Raw genomic sequence first — 19,807 nt, forward strand, 5'->3', positions numbered from 1 at the left:
ACTTGCCCCCCCCCCCCGTTTACATTCAGGAACTCCGGGGAGGGTCAAGGTAGGGTTGGATCACTAGTGCAGTGAGGGCAATTGCACTCTCTGCACTAGAAGAAAACTGCTTAAAATTCCCATTCGCCTAATAGCAGTAACTGCCCTGATATCTCTTTTAGCATAACTTAAACTGATGCACCTTTTATTATTCCCATGTGCTTTCTTTCAGATCGCTTATATTTTGCTACGTTGAGAAACAAACCAAAAAGCACCCTAAATACTCACTACTTTTGTACAGATGAGGAGTTTGTGTATGAAAAGTAAGTATAGTTCAGTGTTTCTCCCATCTTATCCAATATATTATTTATATGTTGAATGCTGAAGCTTGAGTATATAGATATTTTTCATATGTACAGAATCAAATTGCCATTGCATTTATACTTTTTCAAGGTTGACAAAACTTAATTTTTAAAATTATTTATACCCAGTTGGGGAAAAATCTAGCTGGACCTGATAAATCTGTTTGGATGATGATTAAAAAGCCTGGTGCCCGAGTAGTGAAATCTATGCAATACAGATTTGATAACTTATATATCTGAAAAGACTTTTACAATGAATACCTTTCTATTCATTCACTTGTATAGGATGTTTAGAGGCATATTAAAATAGAGGGAATGTGTCCCTTTGAAAAGTATAACCTTGAAAATCCTATGCAAGTGAATAGAGAGCTGTGAAACTTTCTTCTGGCCTTTGGAGTAGCTCTGTTTAACTTAAAAATATGGCCGATTATGTGATCTAGAAGTAACCGGTTTGTGGTCAGTTATATTAATTGCTATGCACAACTGTAGTGCCTAGTTAATGGTAGCCCCATTTAACAGGAGCAGTTTGGAAGGCTGTGAGAATGTATACCAAGCAAGCAGAGATTGTTGTAAACCGAGATTCCATCTACCATCCAAGTGAATAATCACAAGCTTAGCAAACCCTAACATCTGACTTGGGAGCCCGGATTTCTTTGTTTATGCCTAAGATTACCAGTTTGCTTTTCTGTTGGTACAGTGTATTTTGCAATGCAGGGATAACATACCTCATGTATTTGTTCTGTTACTGAACTGGCACTAATTTATTAGCATGTTTCAGTTATTTACTCCAAGGGATATGAGGTATATTCTGTATGTATGCACTCGCAGCAAGAATCTGATCGTAGTCATGCTTTGTAAACAGATGTTTATATGTGCCATATGTGCTAGGGCCACCGATATTCTCCACAAAGCATAAAGAAGATCAGATTTTTTCATATATTCTGTCAGTAAACATGGAGGATCTGCCATATATACCCTATAAGTCAATATCTGATGTTCTAAAGTGACTGCTAGATTTCCTCCTGCCAGCAGTACAGCTGTAAGTCGCTTCAGTCTGTGATCCTCTGCTTCCAGTAATAATGTTAATCCTCCTGATCGGAAGGTGTAGGATCCTTCAGCCTGCTCATCTGTGCTTCCATCATTTTACTCTCCCTTTAGTCTTATTACAGCATGATTATGTGGCCCTGTTATATAACCAGCTATATTTTCAAGCCGAGGGACTCTGGGGCTTATCATTGCTGAGTAATAATGTTCAAAGAAAGAAGACCACATTGTAATAACTAAGAAGCTTTGTCCTCTGTAAGTACATTTACAGAAGGAACAGCTTTCCTTTCATTTGGCATTTGCATTTTGCTGATAACACCATGCAAGGAATATATATTATTGCATTCAAATGTAATATCAAATGAAATATTTATTGGAAGCAACAGTGCAGATTAGCGGTGTTCTGTGGATTCTGTTCAAGAAAATAACAGGCTGCAAAGCATCCCATAAAAATTGCTGCCCATAAAAATAACCAAGCAAGGTTGAATTTGCCAGTCAGAAAACCAAAGAATTTCCCACAAAATAAGTTGTACCATCAGACTTTCAAATTTAAAGTGGTTGCACTGTTGTTGTTGTCTGAGGCCCCTGGGTTACACAGCAGGGATCTAAAGCAGGGCAGGATCTACTCTTCAGGTACAGAAGCTTGGACAGTCCCTGATCAGTATCCCTTCAGTGAGGGATGGAGCATATGGGAATTCAAATATAAAATGGAGAGCTTTGAATAAAAAGTGAAAAAGTGTATGAGAAAGCAAATGTTTACAATGGTTAAAAACTCTTATTATGGGGGATTAATTTTCTAGAAGTGCGTTGTTTTGCATTCAGGATACGTAGAGTTTACTAAGCCCAAAAGCATCTGTGTACCATTAACCCCCAATTTCTTAATTTCAGCATTGTAATTTACCAATTGTCCTCATAACGTGCATGTGTTATATGCCTTCTGATAGTGTAGGTCTTCAGTCAATTTACACTTTACTTAAGTAAATAAGTCAGGCGTAAAGGTACTGAGGGTTAACAGTGTATGTGGGTAGAAGACGCATTTGCTGCCAGTATCTGAGTAATCTGCTACATATAATTTGTCCCCCCTTCACTGTGTTGTGGTCTAATTAAGAATAGTAATAACAAAACATATCTGTTATTTATGGATTTTAACTGTCAGAATTATATTGTTTATGATCGTGTGTTCCTGATGGTGATTTGCATTTAGTTTCTATGCAGATTTCGGGCCTTTGAACCTCGCACAGCTCTACAGATATTGCTGTAAACTTAATAAGAAGCTCAAGGTGAGTGGTCCTTTTTTTCTATTCATATTTCAGAGATGCTTTTCACAAGATCCTAGTCTCAACTATCAGTGAACCCATTTAATTGAAAAGAAAAAAATATTTTTTATTAACCTATGGCTGATCCCCTGTGCTCAGCCTGCTCCTGTGTCTTCACTTACAGGCACTACATTGGCCTGAGCGCAGTCTAATGGAGCAAATCAAGGTGCGAAAACACACCAGGCCGACACAGTGCCTGTGAGTGTAGACAGGTGCATAGTGATGTGGCTGTTTCTTGGTCTGTGTAGACACAACCCCATGTGCCCATAGCCTTAGATACATAAAGCCCATGCACCCCCCCCCCATATATAACACAAGACATTCAATTTGACCAGGTGTAGTAACCCAGAGAAATCAATAAAATGTTTGCTTTTTAAACAGGTGACCACTACACTCTACCGTGACTAGACCTGAAGGAAACATTGCACCTTTTATAACATGACCCCAATAATGCTTGTATTCATTAGCTCTTATCATTTAATATAAACTTCTGGTTTATGATACATCATGCTTTAACAGATAGAGTTGATTGCCTACCAGGTTATTTATTATATATAGTGTGTATGTGTGTGTGTATATATCAAAAGAAGTTGCACTCACAGGAAAAATTTATTGTGAACGCCCTCAAAGGCTGAGGAGTCAGCCAAAACATTAGGGGGCACATTTACTATGGGTCAAATATCGAGGGTTAATTAACCCTCGATATTCGACCATCGAAGTTAAATCCTTCGACTTCGAATATCGAAGTCGAAGGATTTACCGCAATTCGTTCGATCGAAGGAAAAATCAATCGAAAAAACGATTAAATCCTTCGAATCGAACAGTTTGAAGGGTTTTAATCCATCCATCAAACGATTTTCCTTCGATCACAAATTGCCTAGAAAGCCTATGGGGACCGTCCCCATCGGCTAACATTGGTGCTCAGTAGGTTTTAGGTGGCAAAGTAGGTGCTTAATGTTTTTTTTAAAGAGACAGTACTTTGACTATCGAATGGTCAAAAAGTCGAACGATTTTTAGTTCGAATCGTTCGATTCAAAGTCGTAGTCGAAGGTCGAAGTAGCCAATTTGATGGTCGAAGTAGCCAAAAAAATACTTCAAAATTCGAAGTATTTTTCCTTCTAACCCTTCACTCGAGCTAAGTAAATGTGCCCCTAGGTGTGCATTGAGGGCGTTCACAAAAAATTTGAGTGCAACCAGATCATCCAGCAATTTTGTCAGATCAATGAGGATTGTATGTGTTTGCTAGTATTGTCTGCAGATAATGAAATGAAGAGGAGGCCGTGCTCCCATTCTGAAGTTTGGATCATACTGCTTTGTCTCTTTGAGCAGCAACTCCTTCAAGTCTCAAGACCTCCTCTGTATTACTAGATCCACTTTTATCTGTCAGGAGGCTGACTGGGAGTAGGGGAGATTAGTCGCCCCAAAGAAGAGGAGATTTGTCACAGGGGGCAACCAGATCATCCAGCAATTTTGTCAGATCAATGAGGATTGTATGTGTTTGCTAGTATTGTCTGCAGATAATGAAATGAAGAGGAGGCCGTGCTCCCATTCTGAAGTTTGGATCATACTGCTTTGTCTCTTTGAGCAGCAACTCCTTCAAGTCTCAAGACCTCCTCTGTATTACTAGATCCACTTTTATCTGTCAGGAGGCTGACTGGGAGTAGGGGAGATTAGTCGCCCCAAAGAAGAGGAGATTTGTCACAGGGGGCGTCTAATCTCACTGAATCTGCCTGTGTGCCCTGACCCTAGCTGAAATCGCTGATGGTAAAACCAACACACAGCTTATTTCTTCTGAAGTTGCCTCGGAGGAAATTCGGGCAACTTTGTGATGTGTAGATTTTACCACTTGTGGTTACTGTTGGTGGAGAAACATTTTTTGGAGATTTGTCACCCACAGTCGTGCATTTTTATTGCGGGTGACAAATCTCACCATTGGCCATCACCTTTAGCAAAAGCCACCTCATGACCAAGGTTAAACTGACATTTGGCCTTCTTTTATTCTTGTGTGTCACATACGGCTCCCTAAATTCAGAACAAGTGCTAAGCTCCCTGGTCACGGCTCAATATTCTGCCTGTAGCAGCCTCCTTTGGCATCGGGAGGAGCCCTCAGCTCGCTACTCAGATGCCACCAGGTCTTACTTGAGAGGAGCAAAGCAGATGTTCTGAAAGAGCAAAGGGGCACGTGCGTTTCCAAGGTTTTGGATGGACAGCAACAGTTCAGGGAATAGATGAAAAGAGTAGTCAGGCAGGACGGGGTCGGTACAGGCGGAGTACAAGCAGGGAATCCCCTCCTATAGTTTAAATCTCGCACCAAAGCGTGATGACGTCATCACGCCCGGCATTTAAAATGCGGAAGTGCGCACCGCGTGCACCATAGGAACCCAGCATTAGGAGGAGTTAAATCGGGACCACACGGTGGCCATCCTGCTGGCCCAATAGGCCACCAGGGTGAGTTGTTACATTGTAAAGTTCTTGTTTTTCCATAGCCAATTGCCTTGGCTATTGTGTTCTTCATAGATAGCATTTACGTCATGAGAAGACTGAGGCGCTGATGTCTAAAGACAGACTAGATTTGATTCAAAATATGGACTTTTATAGTCATCACTACTGTACCTGAGGCTAATGACACATAAGGCTGTTTCTCCCTGACTGTAATCAAACCCATCCCCCAGTGCTACAAGGCAGCATCACTAAGCATTGCACCACTGTACTGCACAATATAGCTGCCCAGTATGGCTTGCGGTATCGTCCCATTACCCTACTTTGGGTCCCATGCAAGAAAAAAGCTATATAAATAGTTCCCCTTTTCCTTTTAGTCTTATTTTTAATTCTGTGATTGCCTTTTGCCTTTAAACCCAAAGTAGCAATGAAGGGCAAATATGACTTTGAGTGATTTACACTGTGCTTCGATACTTATAGCTCAACCAAAACTACACAATCCTTTACTTAATACTTAATGTATACTAAACTGTTCAATTAGAATAAGGTGAATACTAGTGGACTGGTTTAAATCCATCAGCTGTTGCTATGAATATAACTATCACTTAATACATTCACACGGTAAACTTAAATTATATTTTTTTGCAATCAAGTTGTAGTGATAGAGAAATGGTAGAATCAGCAGGGAACTGGGATGTGTCAAGGTGAAACAGTGTACAGTTTCTGTGCGATATCACACTGAGCGGGTTGTTGAGATACAATCAGTGCTAATTACTGGGCAATCACAGGACAAGAGAGTCGGCTTGCTTGGTGACACAGATCACTAGAGTGTGACATTGTGTTTTATTGTGCAGAGTATGGGCAGATGTGCTCTGCTGAGGAGGTTGAAGGTAAAGGTTTTGTTCAGTTGCTTGGCTTGTGTGTGTTGCTTGGAGATTGCCAGGGTGGGGGAAAACTCAGCTGCTCATAAGTCTTCCCTACATGCTGTGCCTTGCAAACCGCTTGGGATTTCCAGTTTGCACATGAGTGTTCATTCACTTGATTAGCAATTTTTCTGTCTGTATAATGTATGAGACTGACTTTTTTTTCAGCTTTTGATATCCCTATGTATACAGTGGCATGAAATAGTTCTGCTTGGTTTGCTTTATCTTTGTAATAATAAAGCTGGCCATAGATGTAAAGATTTTTAAAAGATCGATTATCTCGAAACGATCGAATGATCGTACGAATTGTCCATCAACTAAAAAGACCATTTGCCAGGAAAACAAAGGGGAGCTGCCTGCTTGTCCCTGGAAACATAGATAGATTGCACTGGGACAGATAAAGATTTTTTAACCTGGCCGATCAATTTTCTGACAGATGTCGGCCGAAAAATCGTAAGATGTGCAATCGTTCGAAATCCAACTAACCACACGATAATTTCGAAGGATTGGTCGGACATCGCTAAAATTGGTCGTTCGGCAAGAAAAATCTTTGCGTCTATGGGGACCTTAAGACAATAACTTGTACTTGATTTTAAAATAAGCGATTATATCTATGCTAATGGTAAAATTGTTTTTGTAATGTTTTAGTACCTTTAAAGGAATAGTTAGTGTAAAAATAAAAACTGGGTAAATAGATAGGTTGTGCACAATAATTTTTTTTGTAATATAGTTAGTTAGCCAAAAATGTATTGTATAAAGGCATTTACATTTTTGGCTAATAACTATATCAGAAACATTTTTTTATTTTGCAGAGCCACACTGAACAGTTCCTTTAAGACATGCTTCAGTCAGAGATCCCCTTATTTGGGAAAACTTCAAGTCTCAGTCATTTCATTTAATTTGATTTCTGGGCAATTGAGAGTAGAAGCCCGCAGTCAGCAAATAATGTGTTGTTCACATCTGTTTTTCTGTGTTTTGCAGTCTTTTAGTTTATCCAGGAAGAAGATTGTTCATTATACAAGCTTTGAACAGAGAAAAAGATCAAATGCAGGCTTCCTGATCAGTGCATATGCGGTGAGTGTTTGATATTCACTAGCCAGCAAAATATAATACTGCTTACTTTGGTATGCTATTAGGGTTGCCGGCCTTTCTATATATTTATCTTTTTTCCCTATTAATAACATTAGGATCGACCATCATATCGGCCAGGTGGTAACCCTATATGCTATGCATACATGTAAACTACATTAAATAGATATGGTGCTGCAGCTGTCGCAGAACTATAACGCTCATAATCCCTTGGCATGCCATATTTGGTGTTTGACCCCTAAACTTCCGAATTGTATAGCTACAGGGGTGATCCTGGCCCCTCTGCCGCCTGAGGAGGCTTGCTGCTGCCCCCCCTTCCTTTTGATGCTGGAGGGGGTGTAGGGTTGGTTCGGGGGTTCGGGGGTGCAATTGTGTTCCTTGCGCTAGAAGAGCCAAATTTCTTGTTTGAAAACTGGAAATTTGTCTCTTAAAGTTACCAGGAGCAGCATTTTTGCTGCCCTTTGTAACCAGTGGAGCACTTCCTCCTGAGGCGAGTTTCTCAAGCTGCCTCATTGGCACAGCGCCCCTGTATATAGGGTTGCCATCTGTCCGGTTTTGACCCGAACAGCCCGGTTTTTTGAAGTGCTCCCTGGGTCAAAACTGCCTGCCCGAATTTCCAAATAATGTTGTGACACGCCCCCAATGTGTCACAGTCCCGCCTCTATTAAACCACGGTCCCTCCCCAACACATCACAGCCCCGCCCCCTGCCTGGAGTTCGACTGTAAAGAAGGTGGCAACCCTACCTGTATAGCTATGAGGTTCCTGATTCTGTGAGTTTCCTGGTCCCCTTTGCTTTTACTGTGTGGATCTGATACTCTGTTTGTGTTTTGTGGCCTTATTTCTCCTTGTTAATATTTTACAGTAGTACAGAAATAGAGCAGGTCTCGTGTATCATGGTCGAGGAGATTATCAAGTGTCCCACTAATTGCACATAGTGTGCATCAGACCAAATGACATGGCACAGTGCACTGGGGTCAAGCAGATAGAACTGTGATCATAAAGAATGCAGGAAATAAAATCTGCAGGGACCCACATCTGTATAATTCTCAAATTAACTGTGTTAATAACAAGAATTAGTCACTGAAGCATTAATGTTACACTATGGCATGTGCAAGACCTCTCTGACAGTCACATGCACAATAAGTGATAAGGTGCAAACTAATTGGAATTGACCATAGGCAGAACCATGGCAAAATATGCATCTGTTTGGTATTTTAAACCTCTTTATTTCACTAATACTAACATTCATGCAGGACAAACAGACATTTTTGGCAACATCAGGACAAAGGTTTTATGTAAAATGCGGCAAAAAAACGCTTAGAATTAGGGAAATGCACCTATGTACTTTAAACTGGCAGGGCCACAAAAAAATTTAAAATATGGGAAAACTTAAAATCATCGTACTTAAAATTGATGTTTTACTGTATGCAAACTCCATTATAATGCCTCAGCAATGCAAATACCACTTTCAATTCACAGGAATGAATTAACACATTATGTAACTGTAACTGCAAACTATTTGGTATTCAGTCTCTGCTGTTTGCAGATAGTATCACGTCAATAAGGACTGCCTGTGACACATAAGGGACATTGTTAGGTTTAGTACAGTGCAAGGTGTTCAGTGGCAAATGAAATGTGATGCCACGTTATGCACAATGCCTGCTTTGTATAAGTACACTGCTTAGGCCAGGAAACTCTGCACCGGCCATTCTCTGCTTGTCTTGCTTTGCTGTTGGCTTCCTACCTGCACATAACCCCCTGAGATTTGCTGTCTCTGTGCATTTTAATAAACCATTCATCAGTCCCAAGTCTTTCACCAAGCATTGCTGCAACCTTATCTACTTACAATACAGTTTTGTGTAGGTCAGAAAGGGCATTTGTCCTCAGCCTAAGTGTCATAGGGGCCCCTTAGAAAGTACAAGGACCACATTGATTGTGTAACTATTATTTGAATGAATATTTATATTTCCTTTCATTTGTTGTTGCACTTGAACGCCCAGTGCCCTACCAACAGCTAAAGGCTAGGACTTGTATTGCAGCAACATCTAATGAAGAAGTGTAGTAGATTCACTATTATTTGAATTAATATTTCAATATTACAACTGGGATCAGAAATCTTTGCCTTTCATTTGTTGTTGCACTTGAACACCCAGTGCCCTAGCAACAGCTAAAGGGTAGGACTTGTATTGCAGCAACATCTAATGAAGAAGTGTAGTAGATCCACTATTTTGTTTGCATCTTGACTTCGCTCAAAGACAATGCTATGGTGCAATATACACTCGCACACCCTCCCAAAGAGCAGACAAATACACAAGAGTATGTTGTGCAAAGGCAATGGGGTATATTTATGAAAAAGTGAAATAAGAGGTTGCAACAGTCATCTAGAGTGAAATTCCGCCACTTTACATTCATTTATATGGGATTTTTAAAAGAATATTTATCAATGGGTGAAAGTTCATCCTTTGATAAATATGCCTTTCAAAATCCAATAGAAATGAATGGAGAGTGGCTGAATTTTACTCTGGAGGATTGTGGCAATCTCTTTGATAAATATACCCCATTGGATTTTACAACCTTGGCAATACAGAAAATTACCAGTAGGTGTCACATGTGTTCTTTAAAAATGTCATACTAGAGTGTAATTAATCATGCATGTGAGTTGTTTTTTTTCTGTGTGGATAACTGGATTGAATTACGGAAAGCATTTCTGCACTATGCAGCAGGTCCTTGTTCAGTAGATGGAACAGCACAACTGGAACTGAATATTCACACTAATAATTCCTTCTCCAAATGTTTATAATTTACATAGTAAAGGGAACTCTCATATTGCTTGTCTAGACTTTGCTATTCACTGATTGCTGTAGGTACAGCATCTGACGTAGTCAGAATAGATAGTGTGTTTCATCAATTGATTATGGCAGATATCTCAGCAGAACGGGCAATTATTTTTTATAAGCAGGAGAGTTATTCATTATACACATAACATACTATAACTACATATCTGACCATTGTGAAAAGCACTATGGAAATGAGTTTCCCTGTGTCAAGTAACTGTCTGGATCTACGGTAAGTGTGCTGCAGAATACAATGTTGTATAAAATACACTTTCTCTTCTTATTTGCTCTTTTATTGAGCACGATTTTGTGCAGTTGAGTGCCTGGATGCAGAAAGGAATGAAATATAAATATGTGTTGTCGCACTTTCATTTTAGGTTATCTATTTAAAGAAGTCTCCAGAAGAGGTATATAAAGCTCTGCTTAGTGGAACTAATGCTCAATATCTTCCTTTCAGGTGAGAAATTCATTATTTTATCAAGTCCCTTTTGCTAAAATGGTTATTTTAACAATATAGACAGAAAGGAGAGAAATAAAAAGGTGAAATACAATTTTTGCACAGAGCAATAGAAGTATCTTGCCTGTGATGTTACCATATAGTGGAAGAACTGTAGCCAAATGGCTGACAGAAGAGATACTGACAAGCTAGATAGCAACAGAGAAGTTCATGGTTTCAATGACTGGAAATTGGAAGGTAGGCAAAGAATAAGATCTAGGAGAATTATTTCACAGAAATACTGTGAAAAATGGTTCAGATAAACATGACAACTGTAAAAAAAAAGGTGAGGCAGACATACCAGTGACAGTGGAAACCATAATATATTTGGCTTTTGTTAGTTGTTTGCTTTTTATTTTACTTACCAAATAAAAATATCTTTCTCCTCTAGAGATGCTTCATTTGGGAGCTGCACATATAACCTTACCATACTGAATTGTTTGCAGGGGATCCGAAAGGTAAGTCAGGAATGTGAAGCTTTATGGGGGATTTTGTAGAAAGATGCTTAAAATGTAAAATCCAGAAAGCCTCAATATGTAAAATGGATAAAGCTGATATTTACAACAATTAACTGTAACTGTATAATTTGATTAATTTAAAAGGGCACAGAGGTGGGCTCTCTGATTGGCCACAGCATTCCCAGAATGCCAGACACTCTGTGTTCATAAGGGCATTGCAACTTAAAGGGGGTTATTTATCAAAATTTGAAAAGTTATCAATCTTTTCTGAAAACAACTCTTACTTTCCCCCCTATTTATCACAACATTTAAAAATTTTTTGCTTGAAAATTCGATAAAATCATGAGAAAAACCAAATCGTACAATTTTTTCGGATTTGACACCCGAAAACAACGTCATTTTCAGATAATTGAACAAAACCCAGAGCAGATCAGGATATCAATGGGACATCTACCATTGACTTCTACATAAACTGGGCAGGTCTGAGTTGGAGTACTTTTTTATTCTGACTTTTAAAACCATCTGACCAGAAAAACTCAAAGCTTAATACATAACCCCCAAAGTGTTTTATAGCCAAGTCTGACAGTTTGGGAATTTTCTTAAATCACTTCATATTGTTATAAAATATATAATTGTACTGACCTTCTGGCACACATTATAGCAACTGCCCCTAATAACTTCAGATTTTGTTGGATTAAAACTGGTGAGCAAGTTTTAACAAGTTCAGATTTTGTTGGATTTAGTGCGGGTGAGCGAGCTTTAACAACTTCAGATTTTGTTGGATGAAAGATATGTCCGACAATAGCAGTGACAATTTCCCACTAATAATGTCAGATACTGTACACAGGTCCGGGGACTAGGAGTCAAAACATGTCCGGGGACTAGGAGTCAAAATATGCCCTGGCATTCCAAGTACACAGAGGCCCAAGCAGCCCCCCACCACACCCAATAATGACTGTCTATGGCAACTTATAGCAGCACCTCTGGCATTTGCCAGAACCCACAGATTGCCAGTCCGGGCCTGACTGTACATGCAGAGATATTATCGGTAGCCAATATAAATATTTTAACCTATCCGATATGCCAAAATGTAGTCATGGAAAAGTTTAAGATTAGTATAACTCCGGGCCGGTGCAATTTGTCCCTTTACCTTGTGCTTGCTTGTTATATAACAATCCGTGGCCAATCAGTGGTGCCATGATTCGTCTGAGTTTAAAAAATAAGCTGGTGGTTCGGTAGGGTTGAGTTGGTCAGTTAGATATTACCAAACTGTATGAAAATTGGGGCCGACTTGAAATAACATCCATAAATAATGTGCCCTTAATAGTACATGTTACTCTTATGCTTACTATTATGTTTCAGGCTCTACACTTTGGCTTCTTTAACTTTGAAAATTTTGAAGCAGATGAATATGAACATTATGAGGTGAGTTTATTTCTATGTAACAACCATGGAATTTCTCAAGTATATAGAGGACAGGGTGCTGGAAGTTCTGCTCCATTTAAAATTTGTGCAGTGAGCCACACTTGCTGGGAATGGGATGCCCTTTGAAAGATGATGTTGACAGTTAATTTAGGGGAATTACATGGGCTAAAATTTTTCATCACTGACCTTGTGCCTTATTCTTAAGGTTTAGACAGCAGCCAATGAACAATTGTAATACAAATCCCACAGTTTTCCCCAGGTGTAGTAATCACAACAAGATTTTTGCTTTAAAACAGATGACCAGTTAGTGCCACTACCTGATTGGCTGCTTTAAGTTATTAGATCTGGTGCAAAGGTTACAGCTCTTTATTGCATTACACCTATGTTGCAGTTAGGGTTGCCACCTGGCCGGTATTTTACCGGCCTGACCGGTAAAAATTATGCTTGACCCCAATGTTGTTAGTAGGGAAAACAATCTAAATATACAGGAAGGCCGGTATTTTTTTCCAAAAAAGGTGGCAACTCTAGTTGCAGTGTGCCTGTTGTTTTGTATTTGCTACCTTCTTCATGCACACAGACGTTACACGGCCCCTCATGTTTCTATTAATATAGAATTGTGGTAGGATTAAAGATACTGCATATTTTGTCATTGTGAATTTTCTTTAAAAAAAGTAATGACAATGCATGCTCAAATGCTGTGAATCAAGACTGAAGGTCCTTTTTTTTGCTTGGGTAGATTTATTAAAGGTTGAGTTTTCTACCATTACAAATTTGAATTCATTTTTCCAAAACTTGATTGTTCATTATTTATTTAGCAAAACATTGTGAAAAACTTGCACGTAAACCCTCGGGGGCAAAATAAAAATTTTATTAGCTGTTTTGAAGGTTTCCCAGGCTTGTGTAGTGCTGCTACATTTACCTCCATTGTAACTTGAATTTGGCGGCGTATGCAAATTAACCATCGATAGTGTAACTTCGCTTTGCTTGGCGAATTAACGTTAGCGCCACTTCGCAACCTTACGCTACCCCTGAGCGCAACTTCGGATTTTAGTGAATTTGTGTAGCGCTGGCGAAAATACGCCTGGCGAAGTGCGGCGAATCAGACGCTGGCGCAATTAAACAACTTAGTGAATGTCCCACTCGGTATCTAAAATCTCAAGAGATCAATGGGAGTTGTCCTAGGCAAAATGTAAGCGTTTTTTTTTTTTTATTTGAGTTTTCAGATTTCTCAACTCTGGTTTTGTCACTGTTTTATGTTATAGAGTTTATTTTTATCTGGATTTTTTTTAACAAGCAAACATTCTAATTTTGTAAAATGTAGAGTTTATTCAAATAAAAAAAACCTCTAAAATCCACTAGTCAGATTTTGCTAAATAGGCCTCCCTTTGTGCATTTTGTTCCTTTTGGAGGAACTCTATTGAATTTTTTTTACATTTTTCTGTGATTTTTCACTGTAAGATTTTTGCTTGCAATGAGGAGGACAAAACATTTTTCCTCTATAACTGTAAAATGTTCCAGTGTAATCAACTATGAATGTCATTCAGTCAATATGGGCTTCACTCTTTTTTTGTGCCTAGGTTTATTCTGTGTCTGTAGAGGAAGCTATATCTAATAGTGCTTTTCTTTTTACAGAGAGTGGAGAATGGTGATTTTAATTGGATTGTCCCTGGCAAGTTTTTGGCATTCAGTGGGCCCCACCCAAAAAGTAAAATTGAAAATGGTAAGATTGTCAGTAGGTTTGTATTATCTTCTGCAGTTGGATCATAGCAGGATTTCCATGGGAGAATACAAAAGCCAAGTTGCTCTAGCATGATATATAATCTAAACAATTTGTGTGACGCTTATAACCATGGCCACCGCCTCCCTAGCCCACATTTGTAGAAATATGTAGAGGTGTGGGACAAATCCAAGGCAGCAACTGGACTGCAAAACTTCTTTATTGGGGATAGAGGTACACAACATGTTTCGGGCAGCGCCCTTGTCAAGTGTGCCTAGTGAGCCCACCTTGTGACTTGGGGAGAGCAGTAAACATTTGTAATGATTCAAAGACACCCAATACATCCATCAAATGTGTAGGGGTGGTGGAGTTTATCCACAAGCCCATCTTCCTGCCTTATGCTCAGTTGGGTAAGAGGCCTATAACTCCAAATCATTAGCTAAGGAAGGCAGGGTTCAGTTATCCATGGATAAGGGGGTTATGTGTTGATGTACGCTTGAGGTCATTTCTTTTATTAGTAACCCTACCCCTACATAGAGGAGTATCAGGGCTAATAAATAACCCGTCAAGGCTAATGGACCTTGCTGTCCCTGGCTAAAGGTATAGCAAACAAACAGATGTTATTGGTTTGGTGCTGCATTTATTTTTTTGCCCCATTGGAGGGGGGGGGATGTTTCGCTCCATACAAAGTGAATGTGCACCTATATAATATTCCTTGTGCAGTCTAGTGACAGGTGAGTTTATTTACATTTGCCTGCAGGCGATTGTATACCTAAATGGACTGGTAGCCTTTTTATTGTTTTAATTGTGTCTTTCTAGAAATTAAAGGGCAAGTCAACCCCAAAATAAAATTGTCTAATAAAAGAAAACAAAAGTCTAAGCAACTTTCCAGTATACATTTATTAAAAATTCTCAGAGCTTTCAAAATTATTTGTAAAAACAATTGCTATTTTCTTAACTCCTGGTTGTTACTTTTTAAACAATGTTGCAAACGTCTGTTAGTCAGCTGCCTTGTCTTATTTTGTTTCAAATGTCTGAGCCAACAGGGCAGAGAATAGAAAGGGACAGACAAGCACTGCTTTTAATAGCAGTACATACGCAATTAACGTAAAAAACATAGAACATTTGTAATTAATTTATACTGTAAAGTTGCTTAGAATTAGGTTTTCTTTTATTAGGCAAAAAAAAAATTTTGATAAACTTTTTGAGTGTGTGGTAGTTCCTTGCTAAGTTATAAATACTTCTTTCTCTAATTTAAAAGGCACCAATATGCAGGTAATAAATGTCACTCTCTGTGTCTCTCTTGCTCATATTCACATTTTCTCTTTTTCTGAAGGTTATCCACTTCATGCACCCGAAGCTTACTTCCCATATTTTAGAAAACATAATATCCGGGCTGTCATCCGACTGAACAAGAAAATTTATGATGCCAAACGATTCACCGATGCAGGGTTTGATCATTATGACCTGTTCTTTGTGGATGGGAGCACTCCCAGTGATGGAATAGTGCGGAGATTCCTGAACCTGTGTGAGAACACTGACGGAGCTATTGCTGTACACTGCAAAGGTATCTCTTCTAAGAAAAATTATTAAAGGGTAGGTTCACCTTCAGACCATAGTCTAATTTTGAATATCCCCAGTGAGAAGAAACATTTTTGTAATTCATCTTTAATATTTAGTTTTGAAGCTACAGACCATATAAGCTGTGTGGATCACTGATGCTAAAAGTCTTTCTTATCTGCACTCTGCTGCCTCTGGAAGGGATCGGCGACATAGATTTACATTCTGCCCATACAGGAAGCTGACACAGAACTGGTTACTGCTCATGCCTCCCCTCTCCTGCTTCATTTGCATTTCAATGATCTATTGGCTAAATCATGCCAGCCAATCCCATCAAAGATATGCAAATGAAATAGGAGAACGAAGGCATGGGCAAAGCCAGTTCAGAGTAATTTCTTTTTTATCTGCCAAGTCCTGGGTTGAAAAATCCACTACAGCAGGGGTGACCAAAAGTTTGTCAAAATCACCCTCCTGTTTCATGCTTTTCATTCAGATATTTATTATATGTTTGTTAAATATAACAATATACATTTCTCATCAATCAATATTTTAATATTTTCCATGGAACAGAATGTTACAACATCACTAGAAGTAGACCTCGCATTCGTAAAGTATGGGCACTCATGCCCTACAGACAGAACTGAGGGCACAGAAGAAAGAGCTTTAGCAGGGCTGGCCCATGGCTTATCATGTCTGTAGAGGAACATTTAAAATAATAAAGATGATTTACAAAAATGTTTTTTCTCAAATGAAGAATATGGTCTGATGTGAACATCCCCTTTAATGAAATATATGTGTGTGTGTGTATGTATATATATATATATATATATATATATATATATATATATATATATATATATATATACAGGTATATACACACATTTTATAATTAGTACAGTGCAACAGGACACTATAGGAATTGATATTGCTGGTACAAGTATCAGATCTACGGTATATTAAGGAATACTTGGGTCATGGAGTTTTCCGGATAAGGGGTTTTGCCACCAGTATTGATTTATGTGAATACGATATGCAAGGGGCAGTTGCATCTGACACAAGAACAAGGTAATGCTAATGTACGTACTTCAGCATTTTGATCAAGTCATAGCATTGTCCTCAAGGAGGAGCCGTTTCCTCTTGTTACATTAAAGGAAATACTTTCACTGTTATTAGTTGACACCAGAGACTCTTCAAGTAAATATTTAGAGCTTGCTTAGAAAAATGAATGTGTATTTGACATCCTCAATTGCTTGGAAGAATTTTTAATGCTAAATAGACAGTGGTTAATATCAGGGGGGATTTTCTGCACACATACTGTATATTCTGGCCTGTTAATGCATTGCAAAACACTGTGATTAAAAGGTAGCCAAGAATACGCCTTATTGTCGTTCCTTTATAAGAGACCTTTTGTTTCATTTCAGCTGTTCTTCTGCTATAATACTTTATACACCAGACCATGTTTTGTCATGCCCACCTTATGTTTCATTACATCATATACACTGACTATTGTCTAAGCACAATAATGTGTTAATGAAATCTAATTAGCCCCTTCTGTACAACACTTCCCAAAATTACTAAGCTGCATCCTTAGCACAATATTGATGAAAATAATGATGAGATACGCCCTGTCTTTTGAGCATCAGGGGAGGAAATGATACTCTAGTAGATTTCCTTGTTTTAAAATTTACTATTTGCTCTTAAAATGTTCTTTTATGTCTGACACCCTCACTCCACTTCAGCCCACTCCAATGCTATTTTCCACTTCACTCTGCTCACTGATAACACATGACACTACAGCCCATGATCGTGCAGCTAACTTTAAAAACAGAAGGATATATATTATAATATAACTTGTGTTTTTAATCCAGTTACTTTTAACATAACTTTAATAAGTGTGTAGCCAACAGACCCAGGATATTGACATTCAGCATAGACTTTTTAAATGAAGAATTGATAAATTAGACCAGCAATTGTTTAGCTAAGCTTATAAGGGATCAACATTCAACATGCATCACAGTGAAATGAATAAAGAAAGAATCAATTTTCAACATATATAATATATAATACAGTACATAAGCCAATATTAACCCACTGGGTTAAAAAAACTGCAGAACAATTTTGTTTTGGTAAGGGGTCATTGGTGGAGCCAGGGAAGTCCTTGATAAAGGACACTATGGGATATGTGTTGTTGTTCTTATTTTTTAAAAATGACTTCCTTAATAATAAACCACGTACTTGATCCTAAATATGTTTCTTAAATCTATATTGGTAGCAAAACTATGATATTAGGTTTATTTCATGTTTGAATGATTTTAGTTGACTATGGGGCCGAATTATTAAACCACAACTTTTTTGAGTCTTGCTTTTTGATTTGATTTGATTTTTAGAGGTTTTACTGGTATTTGTATTTTTTTCGGATAGGCCAGCACTTTTTTTTGTTCATGTTTTTTATATTCGTATCTTTTAATAAATATCATGACATTCATGGTTTTAGAGAAAGTGAGTTTATGTGTGGTTTCAAAAACCTCTAAAAGCACTAAAATGAGACTGTTGATAAACAGGCCTCTAAGCGTCTGTTATATGCATGCAGTGCTGCAAAGCAAGAGCATCCAATATAACATATTAAAAGGAATGGGGTATATGAATTTAAAAATAGTGTGCTGTGATTGGATTATCTAGTCAAAACCTCAGCACCAATAAACAAGTCTATGTAACAGTTATAAAGTATTGATCAGTTTACAAAAATTTTTTTTTTATAATAATCACCCTTTGATTGGAAGGTGGCAGTTTGTTCAGTGTTCATGCTTTGTCATTTATTCAGTCAGAAAGTTGTTTTCATTTGACTAAGGGAAGTCCAATTAATCTATTAAATAAAATGTAGCTATATTTGTAGGCTATTGACAAACTAGATATTGAATAAACAGAATGTCATCTGTCACGGGAATCTATTTGACCGCTTACTTTTTTCTTGATGCAGTTGTGCTCACTGCTGTCTCTTGCTCTGTTTTCCCTTAGCTGGCCTGGGCAGAACAGGAACTCTGATTGCTTGTTACATTATGAAGCACTACAGATTTACACACTCTGAAGCCATTGCATGGATCCGAATATGCAGGCCTGGTTCTATCATTGGACCCCAGCAACACTTTTTGGAGGAGTAAGTAGGTTTGCCTTTGTGACAAGGCTCAAATGTTATTTACCAGAATGACATTAAGGGGCCCATTTACTAAGGGTCAAAGTGAATTTTCGAGTTCAAAAACCTTGAATTTCAAAGTCATTTTTGGTTACTTCGACCATCGAATAGGCCAAAATTAGATTCGAATTGAAAAAACTTTGACTTCGAAAATCAAAGAACTGTCTCTTTAAAAGACTTCGACATCGACATTGCTACCTTAAACCTGCCGAATAGCTGTTTAGACTATTGGGACCTCCTATAAACTTTGGCTAAGTTTTGAGTATTTTTTTGTAAAATCGTTAAAACAATCGAAGTATCAAATTTAATGGTCGAATTTCAAAGTTTTTTAACTTCGAAATTCGACCCTTAGTAAATGTGCCCCTAACTGTTTCACCACACAGTTTACCTCTTTTCAACTTTTTTTTTAAATTATTGCTGTATATACCGCTATAAGATAATAATAGCATAGTAGAATACACAAGTAGAATGTATTTTTCTCTTAAGGGGTTGTAAACTCACATATGCAATATTTCTTAATGAAAGCAGAATACTTAGAGGCACATTTATCAAAGGTCGAATTTCGAATTCATGTGAATTTCTTTTAAAATACATTTGAATATACTCGAAATTCGATTGCTGGGTTATTTGATCTAAAACTCGAACAAATATTACCGATCCGAAAACTCAAATCAAATTTGACTAAATTCAAATTGAGTTTTTTCTCTGAAAAAAGCTCAAATGTCAGGAAGGCTCGTAACATATTTAAATTGGTCTCTGGACCTCTTCCATTGACTTATACATGAACTCGGCAGGTTTTAGGTGGCGAATAGTCTAATTCAAATTTTTAAAAGGCCAGGGTTTGATAAATCTCAAAATTCAAATTAGAATTAAAACTTGAATCAAGTTTGGATTATTCACAATTCGAATTTGAGAGTTTTGACCATAATTCGAATTTGAATTTTCAATTGGACCCTTATAAAATCTGCCCCTTA

General features: G+C 38.0%; 1 protein-coding gene across 2 annotated transcripts in view; it reads left to right on the top strand.

The window, feature by feature from the left end:
* cdc14a.S (cell division cycle 14A S homeolog) overlaps window positions 1-19,807 on the top strand; it is a 41,267-nt gene that overhangs the window by 5,848 nt on the left and 15,612 nt on the right. For both annotated transcript variants that reach the window (XM_018261078.2, XM_018261079.2), the window contains exons 2-10: window positions 212-302; window positions 2,590-2,665; window positions 7,045-7,137; window positions 10,365-10,444; window positions 10,875-10,941; window positions 12,304-12,366; window positions 13,999-14,086; window positions 15,420-15,650; window positions 18,659-18,797. In XM_018261078.2, the coding sequence (XP_018116567.1) occupies window positions 212-302; window positions 2,590-2,665; window positions 7,045-7,137; window positions 10,365-10,444; window positions 10,875-10,941; window positions 12,304-12,366; window positions 13,999-14,086; window positions 15,420-15,650; window positions 18,659-18,797 (928 nt within the window). The remainder of the gene's footprint in view (window positions 1-211; window positions 303-2,589; window positions 2,666-7,044; window positions 7,138-10,364; window positions 10,445-10,874; window positions 10,942-12,303; window positions 12,367-13,998; window positions 14,087-15,419; window positions 15,651-18,658; window positions 18,798-19,807) is intronic.

The sequence above is a fragment of the Xenopus laevis genome, chromosome 4S (assembly GCF_017654675.1).
Source record: "Xenopus laevis strain J_2021 chromosome 4S, Xenopus_laevis_v10.1, whole genome shotgun sequence".
Lineage (NCBI taxonomy): Eukaryota > Metazoa > Chordata > Amphibia > Anura > Pipidae > Xenopus > Xenopus laevis.